The 13,967-nt window shown below is 44.3% G+C and overlaps 1 protein-coding gene across 1 annotated transcript; it reads left to right on the plus strand.

Annotated features, from left to right (window-relative positions):
• Nucleotides 1–1,716: 1,716 nt before the first annotated feature.
• Nucleotides 1,717–3,766, plus strand: LOC114220700 (zinc transporter 6). The gene has a single exon (XM_088026270.1). It carries the CDS (start codon nt 1,844–1,846, stop codon nt 3,227–3,229), a length of 1,386 nt encoding a protein of 461 aa, XP_087882396.1. The 5' UTR covers nt 1,717–1,843; the 3' UTR covers nt 3,230–3,766.
• Nucleotides 3,767–13,967: the final 10,201 nt, after the last annotated feature.

Consider the following 13,967-nt stretch of genomic DNA (forward strand, 5'->3'; position numbering starts at 1 on the left):
GCTATAAGGAAGTTCGTACCTCTTGCTCTGGGGAATTGTGCCACAAAGGACATTCTGTGGCTTCATAAATATGCCCCTCAAAGTTAACCCTTGGTTTGCAGAGCTGAAGCTGGGGATGACCTGGGAGAATTTGCATATGGGCCAGGAGCTACCTGGGAGGTCAGGAACTAAGGCCCTGTGCCCTTTTCTTTTGAACTAAAACATGATCATAACCTTTCTGGTTGATTGGGCTGTGCCCAACTGAGGCCCCCGAAAGAGGACATAAACACCCACAGGGAAAATGACCATAAATGCAAAGGGAGTCTGTAACTGTTGACCAGTGTTCAACACCAACTCTTCGGCTGCAAATTTGGAGTGGATGGAAGTAAGAAGGGCCAACTGGGGGAGCATGGGTCCTTTTAGTGAAGGAATCCAATCTTGTTACTTTGAACTTTCCCTGCTTTCTTTCCCTTTTACCCATCACCTTGGGCATGTTATTTTGCCATCCTCAGCAGAACTGAGTGTTAGCTGAAGGGCTAAGATCAGACCCTACCTATAAAATGAGATCCGGGAGTGTGAAGTCTTACAGGAAAATAAGAATATGATCATAAACTACATTTCTAAAATCTAAACACTCAACTCTTTAACACTTCCTATGGAAATTCCTTAGGCTTTTCAGCCCCCAAGCAGCATTTGCTGAACCTGGGTATGTGGGTCCTTGTAGGAATAAAAGGGAGGAAATGAGCCAGCCTAGGCAGGGTCTGGAGTCAGAAAGGAATGGGTGATACAGTTGACTTTTGAGCTAGAGGGGTTCTCAATATAGGGTGCTATAGTCACCAATGAGGTGTGCCCCAAGTGACAGGGGAGTCTGAAAAGCAGGGTGTAGCCCTTGAGTCAGGGATAGCATGATATTTATAATGCTAATGATGGTGAACATGATAATCCTCATAAAATCCCGTTTATTTTTTTAAAAAGATTTTATTTATTTATTTGTCAGAGAGAGAGAGGAAGAGCACAAGCAGGGGGAGGGGCAGAGAGAGAAGCAGTCTCCCTGCTGAGCAGGGAGGCGTTGCAGGGCTCAATCCCAGGACCCTGGGATCATGACCTGAGCTGAAAGGCAGACACTTAACTGACTGAGCCACCCAGGCACCCCATAAAATCCCCTGTTTATTTATTTATTTTTTAAGATTTTATTTATTTATTTGACAGAGAGAGACACAGCAAGAGAGGGAACACAAGCAGGGGGAGTGGGAGAGGGAGAAGCGGTCTTTCTGCGGAGCAGGGAGCCCAATGCGGGGCTCGATCCCAGGACTCTGGGATCATGACCTGAGCTGAAAGCAGACACTTAACGACTGAGCCACCCAGGCGCCCCAAATCCCCTGTTTAAAGATGAGAAAACTTTACCACCCTCAGCAGGGCTGAATGTCAGTTCCAAGAAGTAAAATGAGACCCTAAAAAATATGATTGACTGATTGATTGATTGATTTAACATATAATGTATTATTTGTTTCAGGGGTACAGGTCTGTGACGCATCAGTCTTACACAGTTCACAGCGCTCACCGTAGCACATACCCTCCCCAGTGTCCATCACCCAGCCACCTGTCCCTCCCACCCCCCACCACTCCAGCAACCCTCAGTTTGTTTCCTGAGATTAAGAGTCTCTTATGGTTTGTCTCCCTCTCTGGTTTCATAAAAAAATATGATTTAATTGTCGGAAAGTAGGAAGATGGGGAACAGATTGGGAAATGGGAGTCCTATTTGGGTCAGGATGAGCTGTTGGAGGCCAAGCCTTGAACACTTCAGGAGTATCAGAAGCCAGGTTGGGGAGAGCGTCTTCCGGCGGGAGCTGTGCTGCTCCTTATCATGGGGACAATTCATCTCTTTAGAAAACCGCAAAGATCTTTTTTTGGCAAGTTATTACAGGAATTTAGACTTGTAGCAGCTGACCGAAGGTCCTGGAAGATACTGCTCTTTGGTGCAATAAACTTAACATGTACTGGCTTCCTGCTTATGTGGTGCAGTTCCACTAACAGTATAGCTTTAACTGCCTATACTTACTTGACCATTTTTGACCTTTTTAGTTTAATGACATGTTTGATAAGTTACTGGGTAATGATGAGGAAACCTAGCCCTGTCTATTCATTTGGATTTGAAAGATTAGAAGTCTTAGCTGTATTTGCCTCCACAGTCTTGGCACAGTTGGGAGCTCTCTTTATATTAAAAGAAAGTGCAGAACGCTTTTTGGAGCAGCCTGAGATACACACGGGAAGATTATTAGTTGGTACTTTTGTGGCTCTTTCCTTCAACTTGTTCACGATGCTTTCTATTCAGAATAAACCTTTTGCTTATGTCTCTGAAGCTGCTAGTACGAGTTGGCTTCAAAAGCATGTTGCAGATCTTAGTCGAAGCTTGTGTGGAATTATTCCAGGACTTAGCAGTATCTTCCTTCCCCGAATGAATCCATTTGTTTTGATTGATCTTGCTGGAGCATTTGCTCTTTGTATTACATATATGCTAATTGAAATTAATAATTTTTTTGCTGTAGACACTGCTTCTGCCATAGCCATTGCTCTGATGATGTTTGGCACTATGTATCCCATGAGCGTGTACAGTGGCAAAGTATTACTACAGACAACACCACCCCATGTTATTGGTCAGTTGGACAAACTTATCAGAGAGGTATCTACCCTGGATGGAGTTTTAGAAGTTCGAAATGAGCATTTTTGGACCCTAGGTTTTGGCTCATTGGCTGGATCAGTTCATGTAAGAATTCGACGAGATGCAAACGAACAAATGGTTCTTGCTCATGTGACCAACAGGCTGTACACTCTAGTGTCTACCTTGACTGTTCAGATTTTCAAGGATGATTGGATTAGACCTGCCTTACTGTCTGGGCCTGTTGCAGCCAATGTCCTAAACTTTTCAGATCATCACATAATTCCAATGCCTCCTTTAAAGGGTACTGATGATTCAAACCCTGTCACATCGACTCCAGCTAAACCTAGTAGTCCACCTCCAGAATTTTCATTTAACACCCCTGGGAAAAATGTGAACCCAGTTATTCTGCTAAACACCCAAACAAGACCTTATGGTTTGGGTCTTAATCATGGACACACACCTTATAGTAGCATGCTTAATCAAGGACTTGGAGTTCCAGGAATTGGAGCAACCCAAGGATTCAGGACTGGTTTTACAAATATGCCAAGTAGATATGGAACTAACAATAGAATTGGACAACCAAGACCATGATGTACTGTAAATTAATTTATTTTTATGAGGAATACTGACTTACTGACTTCCAATTTATTTAGTAATCCAACTGTGCATTGACTGTTCAATCATTTACTCTAAATGTTAGAGAATAGTGGGTTTGTTCACATTACATGAAACTGATGAAGCTATATTTTTGTAAAATGTATTTGGGGCTGTTGAGAACCTTCTAAATGTCATAAGGTTTAAATAGGCTTCCTATAGAAAACGTGTTTCTCTAAATTTGAATTTTGCTATTTTTGATTTTATAGTTGACTGCAGTGTGATAGACATCATCTTTACAATAAGAGAACCACTCGATGGAGCAGATCTGTCACATTATTAAAAGTATAGTATTTTCTTCAGTGAAATGTATAAACATATGCTTCTTGAATAATGGTATACATTTTAGGAAAGGAAAAAAATGTCCATTTCAAAAGTAAAAGTCTCTTTTATAGCTTTTCCAAACTTAATTGCTACATTTTTCTTTGAGGTCCTCTTGATTTATGTCTTGCAAAAGGAAAGCAGAATTTTTTGTCAGACATCTTAGAACATATTCTGTCTAGCATAATTTGAAATTTTTAATTATTCATTTTTTATAGTTTTTCTCATTAAAAAATTTCAGTACATTTAAAAAAAAAAAAAAAAAAGAAGAAGCCAGGTTGGGGGTGGGGTTGGCTCTGGGAAAGGGCTAGTTTTGGTGACCTGAGGCCCAACAGGATTGTCCTTCCAGTGGTTTCTATCCTTCATCATCTAGCACTTCCTGGTCCCCGTGCTGCTTGACACTCCCCTACTGGATTTAAATTGATACCCTCAAAATTGTAAAACCAGGGCTGGTTCTCCCTCCCTTTTATCCACTCAACTTCAAGAATTTATTTATTTATTTATTTATTTTTAAAGATTTTATTTATTTATTGGAGAGAAGGTGAGAGAGAGCCTAAGAGGGGTGAGGGTCAGAAGGAGAAGCAGGCTCCCCACCGAACAGGGAGCCCGATGCAGGACTCGATCCCGGGACCCCAGGATCATGACCTGAGCTGAACGCAGCCACTTAACCAACTGAGCCACCCAGGCACCCCTCGCCTTCAAGAATTTAACGAGCTTGTCTAAGGTAAAATGTTTTATTCAAGCCCAGTGCTGGTGGTATCACTGAGGAAGTAAATCCTAAACTAATAGAAGTGAGTGTAATGTAAAATAGCAACTGATCTCTGTCAGAGAGAGTAAGAAAAATTAACAAACTGCTGTCCAAATATTTATTAGCAGGAGAAACTGGACAGATACCCTTATTCTTGGACTGGAGGCAATTGAAACTCAAGGAATTGTCTTGTCTTAAATGGAATAGTTGGTTCAGAAATAATTACAGGGGATGAGAGGACCCATCCTCTGGGAGTTGGGGAGGGGTGAGACCTGTGGTCTCTGAGGCAGGTCAGAATGGGGGACAGTGTCTCCAGATGCTTCTCTCCTCTCCTCTCCCCCACTGAAATCAGATTATAGACTTCATTCTGATGTGACTGTCACCAGGTCACCTCCGTGATACATGTAGGGGGGTTCTGGCCCCTCCCCCATCCAAGAGCTCAGTCCTGAACCTCAGACTTGACCTTCCTACCATTCCCCTGCCTCTAAGTTCCTTTCATCTACTCCCTCTCTGAAGACCTCGGCAGTTAATGACTATTCTGGATTTCTCCCTACAAACGCTCGGCCTCTGCCATTGGCATCACCAACCACCCGTCCGCCTCCATCAGTCCCCCACCTAAGACCTACATACAGGGGACTATAAAGGCTGGTACCTGGAAGAAAAGACTCCAGTTTTCTTTCCAACTGTGGGAGATTGCCTCCCAGGAGACTGGGGCAGGGAGCTCTCCTGCCCTATCACTTGTGCTCAGTTGCAAACTCAACAGAAGAGATGGACTGCACCTGGATACTACTTCACTATCACTTCCGCTCCCTGGCTTTCCTCTTCCCTTAGCAACAGCCCAGCCAATGAGAGACAGTCACAGCTCAGCCAATGAAAAGCCACTATAATTGGGACTTCCAGTTTACTCCAATGGACTTTGTGTTTACAACAGCCCGCCCCACAAATTTAGAGATGGCTCTCTAGAAGAGCATTTCTCTCCTGTGTTCTGTGGACTTGCCTGTGGTTTTGTCATAGTTAGCTTTTCCCAGGTTTCAGTTTTCTGCTCTTTCAGAAACAACAACAACAACAAAAAGCACATTTTTTTTTTTTACTGGTAAAATAATTGGTAGCTTTATTTTTATTTATTTTTTAAAAATATTTTATTTTATTATTTGACAGAGAGAGAGAGACAGTGAGAGAAGGAACACAAGCGGGGGGAGTGGGAGAGGGAGAAGCAGGCTTCCCGCCAAGCAGGGAGCCTGATGCGGGGCTCGATCCTAGGAATCCGGGATCATGACCCGAGCTGAAGGCCGACGCTTAACGACTGAGCCACCCAGGCGCCCCGGTAGCTTTATTTTTAAGGTTAACACCACCTTCCCATCCGTCCCAGAAAAGCAAGAAACATGCTGCTCTTCTCGTCAAGAGGTGGTGTTACTAAGAAAGAAATCCAACTAACTTGCAGGAGAGTAAAGCCCAGCCAGACCCCAGTCATTCCAGGCACCGTCTTGGACGTTGCAGACCCAGCAGAGCCCCCACTTGAGTTCGTGAGTGACCCAGCAATCATCGTGTGGGAGAACTGCACAGCTGCATCTGCCCGTCCCTTGGAATGGTAAGAAATAATAAATCGTTGTTTTAAGCCATTAGAATTTGCAGTGGCAGGGCACCTGGCTGGCTCAGTCTGTAGAGCATGCACCACTTGGTCTCAGGGTCGTGAGTTCAAGGCCCATGTTGGTCATAGAGCTTACGTTTAAAAAAAAAAAAAGATTTGCAGTGGCCTGTGAAGTAGCTGTAGATAATTGAAATACCAAACCTTGTAGGACTGGAGTCTGACTTTCCCTGCCTTATATTCTACTTTACCAACTTCAGAGCCCCTGACTGACACGTGTTGGACTTCCTGGACTGCCTGCCAGGGCTGCTCTCTTCTCTTGCTCGTTCAACTCCAAGCCCAAGTGCATCGTGTTTTTCAACAAACATTGATTCGTATTGGGCTCTCACCCCTGCAGGCTCTGCCTTGGCCTGGGCTCTACAGTTGGGGGAGAATTTTAAGTAGGAGAAGGGCATGATAGCTGGTGTTAGGGCAACATTGGGAGGAACCAGGGACCCGGCCAGAGACAGGAGCTCAGTGAGGAAGCTGGTGAAGTGGTTAAAGTGAAAGAATCATGGCAGGCAAGGGGCAGAGACTGTGCCTAGGATGGAGAGCTTAGGATTCAGAGGTACCAGGCCACCAGCCCAGGGTCCACTGACTCCCAATCCAGTGCTCTTTCCACTACTAAGCAAATGAAGAGTAATTCTAAAGGTGAAAAATATACAGGGAGAGGGGCACCTGGCTGGCTCAGTTGGTAGAGCATGCAACTCTTGATTTCAGGGTTGTGAGTTTGAGCCCAACGTTGGGGCTTGCCTTTTTTTTTTTCTTCTTTTAAATACACAGGAGTACGTGGAGGTAGGTACAAGAATGTTCCTGGCAGCTTTGTTTGTGATGTTAAGAATTTAGGGGAGCTTGGTGGCTCAGTTAAGCATCTGCCTTCAGCTCGGGGTCATGATCCCGGGGTCCTGGGATCCTGTCCTGCATAGGGCTCTCTGCTCAGCGGGGAGCTTGCTTCTCCCTCTCCCTCTGTCTCTATCCCCTGCTCATTTTCTCTCCCAAATAAAAAGAATAAAATCTAAAAAAAAAAACAACTTAGACATAATTTAGGGGCACCTGGGTGGCTCAGTTGGTTAAGTGTCCGACTCTTGGTTTCGGCTCAGGTCATGACCTCAGGGTTGTGGGATTGAGCTCCATGAAGGGCTCCGCTCTCAGAAGGGAGTCTGCTCAGGATTCTCTCTCCCTCTGCGCCTCCCCCTGTTTGCAAGCCCTCTCTCTCAAATAAATAAATAAATCTTTAAGAATTTAGAAATAATTTAAATGTCTATCAGTTGAAAAATAGTAAAATAAATATGGTCCATCTTTAACAATGGAATATTAGAGAGGAACTAAAAGGAATGTTTATATACATTTAGCTATGTGTAACAATGTGGGGTAAGTCTTGTAAACATGTTGTTGCATTTAAAAAGTTCCATATGATATAGTAAAAAAAAAACCCACTTATCCACTAAAAACACATAAAACAGTATTACATATTTTCTATCGGTTTCTATAAAATGCATAAATGTATTTTTAAAAATTCTGGAAGGCACTTGCCAAATTCAGTATTGAGAAAGGGGCCAGGGACCAGGATTGTGTGAGGTAGGCAAAAAAGACTTGTGCTTTATTTATAATATTCTATTAAAAAAAAAAGGCAGAGAAAGACAAATATCCTATGATTTCACTCATATATGGAAATTAAGAAACAAAACAAATGAACAAAGGAAAAGAGACAAAACCAAAAAACAAACTTTTTTTTAAAAGATTTTATTTATTTATTCGAGAGAGAGAGAATGAGAGATAGAGAGCACGAGAGGGAAGAGGGTCAGAGGGAGAAGCAGACTCCCCGCCGAGCAGGGAGCCCGATGCGGGACTCGATCCCGGGACTCCAGGATCATGACCTGAGCCTAAGGCAGTCGCTTAACCGACTGAGCCACCCAGGCGCCCCTAAAAAACAAACTCTTAACTATAGAGAACAAACTGAATCACCAGAGTGGAGATGGGGGGGGGGCGTGAAACAGGTGACGGGGATTAAGAGTACACTTACCTTGATGAGCACTGAGTAATGGGCAGAACTGTTGAATCACTGTATTATACACGTGAAACTAGTATTAAACACTGTATGTTAACTTCTGGAATTAAAAAAAAGCAATGGCTCAATTAGAACTGATATAATTACTTTTTATTTATTTATTTATTTATTTATTTATTTATTTATTTATTTATTTTTACTAATTTCTACATCCTACGTGGGGCTCAAATTCACAACCCCGAGATCAAGAGTCACGTGCTCTACTGACTGAGCCAGCCAGTGCTCCAGAACTGATATAATTAAATATTAATTAAAAAATAGAAAATAATCAGTGGAGGGGAGCCTGGCTGACTCAGTTAGTAGAATGTGCTACTCTTGATCTCGGGACTCTAAGTTTGAGCCCCATGTTGGGTGTAGAGATTACTTAAAAATAAAGTCTTAAAAAAAAAAAAGAATGGATTAAGGATTTGATGGTTGGCATCGTTACTCCCTCCAAATAATAAGCTCAAACCTCTGCTCTTTTTTTTTTTTTAAGATTTTATTTATTTATTTGACAGAGGGAGAGAGAGAGACAGAGAGGGAACACAAGCAGGGGGAGCGGGAGAGGGAGAAGCAGACTCCCCGCTGGGCAGGCGGGGCTCCATCCCAGGCCCCTGGGATCATGACCTGAGCTGAAGGCAGACGCTTCACGCCTGAGCCACCCAGGCGCCCCAGACCTTTGCTCTCCTAGAACTGAGAATGGGAGCTGAGGTTTTGCTATCGGGTGCCCCTTTATTCTGTGTCAAGCTTTGGGTGGTGGGAGTGTCACTGAAAAAAGGAGGGGACCAGATATACTGAACTTCCACTGCCTGGCATGCTCTGTGGGCACCCGGCCAATCCTGTGTCGTGACACCATCACAGCACCTCCAGAGGTGGGTAAGACTGTTGCTGTGTACAGATGAGGCATGAGGGGCTCAGAGGATCAAATAGGATCACACAGCATGTAAGTGGAAGGATTTGAACCTAGGTCTGTCTGAAAGCTGTATTTCTCTGTTCCAAGGAAGCAAGAGGATAGACAGGTATGAAATCACTTGAGAGCTTTCAAAGTGAACAGGTGCCAGGACCCCACCTTCAGAGATTCTAGTGGGATTGGTCTGGGGTGAAAATTTTTTTAATTCTCTTAAAGAGGTGTTTTTGGGGCGCCTGGGTGGCTCAGTCAGTTAAGCATCTGCCTTCGGCACAGGTCATGATCTCAGCTGGGATTGGGCTCCCTGCTTAGTGGGGAGTCTGCTTCTCCCTCTGCCCCTTCCCCTCTTCTGCCCCTTCCCCTCTTCTGCCCTCTCTCTCAAATAAACAAACAAAATTGAAAAAAAGAGGTGATTTTATGCTCTGCCAGTCTTGAAGACACTGCCTTTTTTTTTTTAATTTTATTTATTTATTTGAGAAAGAGAAGGCACATGAGAGGGGGGAGGGTCGGAGGGAGAAGCAGACTCCCTGCTGAGCAGGGACCCCGATGTGGGACTCGATCCCGGGACCTTGGGATCATGACCTGAGCCGAAGGCAGTCGCTTAACCAACTGAGCCACCCAGGTGCCCGAAGACACTGCCTTAATCAGAGGCAGGTTCCTAGCCCCCTGGATCAGCCATAATGGGGTGACCCTTCATCTGTGCCCTGTACTACTGATGTTCCGTCCTTTTCGACAATGACTTTGTGAGCAGTAAATGTTTATTAAACTCTGGGATGCATTTTTGAGAAGCAGCTTGCAAAGCCATTGTCAAATTTGGGTTCCCAGTTTCTCGTCTTTTACTGGGGATGGGAGACTGTTCTTCAAGAAAAAAAAGATTAGCCCAGGACATAACCACCAGTGATAATTTAATGAATTTTAAAGTCAGTGTTTCCCCGCTTCAGGCATTTGGGAATCACCTTCATATTTACTATATGTAGAGGCTGCTTTTAGGCAATAGGCTTGAGAAATGGAAACTTGAGCAAAGTAAAAGGGTCCGTGGTGACCACTGAGCTGAATGTAAACAGGCTCATTAAATGACCTGCCTCAAAATGACCATAGGCCCTAACTGACCAATTACAACCAGGCACCAAGATTACCAAAAAAAGGAAAATTCCATAGTCCCCATTCTCCCTCACTCTGCCGGGTAACTGTGGCTTCTCACCCCTGCCCCATCACAGTCTCTCCTTTGCTGTCCTATCCACTACTTCTTTGCTGTGTATTCAGTAAACTTCTATTTCCTTTGTTCTGCCCAGGTGAATCCTCTCTCTGTTTCTGTCTCTCTCTGTCTCTGTCTCTCTGTCTCACACACACACACACCTACCTTTCTTCTCTCTCACACACCCCCCAACCCCGTACCACCGGCCCCCATCCATTTGGGACCCCCATGCTGTATGTGCTTGTGGCCACTGCTAATTTACCTAGTATTGTACTTTAAATCAGTTCCCACTTTGTAAACTTAAATACTTTTATTTTAAAAGATAACTGTAGGGGTGCCTGGGTGGCACAGTCTGTTAACCTTCCGATTCTTGGTTTCAGCTCAGGTTGTGATCTCAGGTTTGAGAGATGGAGCCCCCATGATGGGCTCCATGCTCAGCTCAGAGTCTGCTTAAGACTCTCTCCTCCCTCTGTCCCTCCCTCTCTCTCCCTTTTTTTTTTTTAAGATTTTATTTATTTATTTGAGAGAGAGAATGAGATAGAGAGCATGAGAGGGGAGAGGGTCAGGTGGAGAAGCAGACTCCCCGCCGAGCAGGGAGCCCGATGCGGGACTCGATCCCGGGACTCCAGGATCATGACCTGAGCCGAAGGCAGTTGCTTAACCAACGGAGCCACCCAGGCGCCCTCCCTCTCTCTCTCTTAAATAAAAAAATCTTAAAAAAAAAAAAAGAAAGAAAACTGTAGGGGCACCTGGGTGGCTCACTTGGTTAAGTGTTGGACTCTTGGTTTTGGCTTTAGTCATGATCTTAGGGTTGTGAGGTAGAGCCCTCCATTGGGTTGCTTGAGATTCTCTGCCACTCCTTCTCCCTCGGCCCCTCCTGCTCTCACATGCACTCTCTCTCTCTCTCTCTCTCAAATAAATAAGGGGTGCCTGGGTGGCTCAGTGGTTAGGCGTCTGCTTTCAGCTCAGGTCATGATCTCAGGGTCCTGGGATCAAGCCCTGAGTCCGGCTCGCTGCTCAGCAGGGAGCCTGCTAATCCCTCTCCCTCTGCCTGCCACTCCCCCCTGCTTGTGCTCTCTCTGTCAAATAAATAAATCTTTAAAAAAATAAAATAAATAAAATCTTTTTAAAAAGATAACTGTATATCACCACTAAAAATGAAAACCAAAAATACTTGTAATAAACATAACTGTTAAAAATAATGGGCAGTATCATGGGGCACCCTGGGTGGCTCAGTTGTTAAGCATCTGCCTTTGGCTCAGGTCATGATCCCAGGTTTTGGGATTGAGCCCCGCATCAGGCTCCCTGCTCAGCGGGAAGCCTGCTTCTCCCTCTCCCACTGCCCCCTGTTTGTGTTCCCCCTCTCACTGTCTCTCTGTCAAATAAATAAATAAAATCTTTAAAAAAAAAATGGCAGTATCTACTACTATGAGATCCCTCATGGCTCATTCCTCACTTCCCTCAAGTTGACCCAAGCGCTACCTTTCTATGGAGTCTTCTCTTCCCTGATCACCCTTTTAAACATTGCACCCCCCCCCACTTTGATTCTTCTCCAGAGCACTCATCACCTTCTCATCTACTGTCCATTTACTTTAAAAAGAAAATTGTCTCATGTCCTCCCACTCTAGTGGACACTCCATGGAGGGTAGAAATTATTAAAAAACAAAATTCAACTGAGTAGATTTAAGTACCAGATTGGCTTGCAAATAGAAAGGAGTTCTGAAGAGCTGAACAAAGTGGGAGACTTTTTATAGTGTCAGGGAGCAAGAATTCCTGTCCCCTCAAAGGTCCTTCTAGCTGTACTAAGAATCAAATAGGCGTGAGACAGCTTAACAGGAGAGATAATCAAATTTAATAAAGCATATGTACAGGGAATTCACATAGACATGGAAATACCAAAGACAGGCAGAATGAGGTATATATGTCATTCTGAATTAAGGAGAAGGGGGTACCAGTCTGTGATTTCAGGGTAAAGGTATGCAATTAACAGAGTGATAAGAAGAGCAGATGTTTGGTAATTAGATGTTTGCCCTACCATACGGATGAGTTACTCATAAAATTTATTTTTGCTGGGCGCCTGGGTCGCTCAGTTGGTTAAGCAACTGCCTTCAGCTTGGGTCGTGATCCTGGAGTCCTGGGATCGAGTCCTGCGTCGGGCTCCCCGCTCGGTGGGGAGTCTACTTCTCCCTCTGACCCTCTCCCCTCTCATGCTCTCTCTTACTCTCTCTCTCTCAAATAAATAAATAAAATCTTTAAAAAAAAATGTATCTCTGCTAATAACGCTTATGCTGGGAAAGACCCCCAATGTATATTCTTCTTTGTAGGGAGGGACAAAAGTTCCTCTTGAGCCCAAAGGGTCTCAAGTGCCTTCAGCTTGAAACAGTCCCCATGTCAGAGTGGCACATCGGTGCAGGGCTGTCCTGAACCCCTTCAGTAGGCAGAAGGAGGCATGAACAAGGAAAAAGCAGAGTATCTCATCTTTGGGGGCCGAAAGCAGTCTATCAAGTGGATTACCTCACTAGTGCTGACCAGGAAATTCCAGATTTACTGATTTAAGATTACATTCTTGGGAGGGGCGCCTGGGTGATGCCGTCGATTGAGCATCCAACTCTTGGTTTCAGATCAGGTGGTGACCTCAGAGTCCTGAGATCAAGCCCTGGGTGTTGGGCTCTGTGCTCAGCGCAGAGTCTGCTTAAGATTCTTCCTCCCTCTGCCTCTACCCTACCAAATAAATAAATCTTAAAAAAAAAAAAGGATGAAGATTACATTCCTGGGAAAGTTGAATCTAATTAGGTTAGATGTTAAGTCTTGGTTTGCTGACGTGGGGTTTACCACAAGTGACTCCATTTTGAGCTTTTGTTGACTTTTTCTTTTTTTTTTTTTAAGATTTTATTTATTTATTTGACAGAGAGAGACACAGTGAGAGAGGGAACACAAGCAGGGGGAGTGGGAGAGGGAGAAGCAGACTTCCCGCTGTGCAGGGAGCCCGATGTGGGGCTCGATCCCAGGATCCTGTGATCAGGACCTGAGCCCAAGATAGATGCTTAACGACTGAGCCACCCAGGTGCCCCTGACTTTTTTTCTTTAATAAAATGTTTACTTCTTTGTGCCCACAACCGTGCTTCACACATAGTGGGTGCTCAGTAAATATTTATTAAGTAACTTGAGCAAAGGGTAGACCTGAATGTAGCCTTAGAAGTAAGTCATCAAGTTCACCAGTCTTCAAACTTATTTCAAGTGAAATCTGACATGGAAGACCTATACTGAAACCGATAAAAAGGAACAATATCCGAGTACTCTGTGCAGGTGTCCTGGCGGGGTCCCCCTCCTTTTGTTAGTCTTGTGTGCTTTTCCAACACTACTGAGCAATTCTCCAATTCTCAGTGGACATTGATTGGTGTCCTACAGATGTAACTCAATTCTGACTCGACCTGAAGATAACGTCAGAACCCACAGGCCAAGTGCTTTAGTCCCACAAATCTGCACCCCCCCTGCGCCCTTTACTCAGATGTCTAAATTCCAGGTTGTCACCTGTGCTTTTGACCAACCAACTGGTTATAAATAGGAAGTTCCCATGACCCCTGTGCTCAGATTCAATTAATTTGCTAGAGCAACTCACAGAACCCAGAAAACCAGTTTACTTACTAGATAACCAGATAACTAATTACAAAGGCTATTAAAGGCTACAAATGAACAGCCAGATGAAAGATTCATAGGACAAAGTAGATGGGGAAGGGGCACAGAGCTAACGTGTGCTCTCTGAGCAGCCACTCTCCCCATACCTTTACGCGTTCACCAGCTCACAAAGCTCATTAAACCCCATCCTGGGTTTT

Source organism: Eumetopias jubatus, unplaced genomic scaffold (assembly GCF_037043125.1).
Source record: "Eumetopias jubatus isolate StellerSeaLion01/CBP00866 unplaced genomic scaffold, mEumJub1_p1.0 scaffold_9, whole genome shotgun sequence".
Lineage (NCBI taxonomy): Eukaryota > Metazoa > Chordata > Mammalia > Carnivora > Otariidae > Eumetopias > Eumetopias jubatus.

Coding starts and splice junctions, on each gene's coding strand:
- LOC114220700 (XM_088026270.1), top strand. CDS start 1,844: ATGGGGACAATTCATCTCTTTAGAAAACCGCAAAGATCTTTTTTTGGC.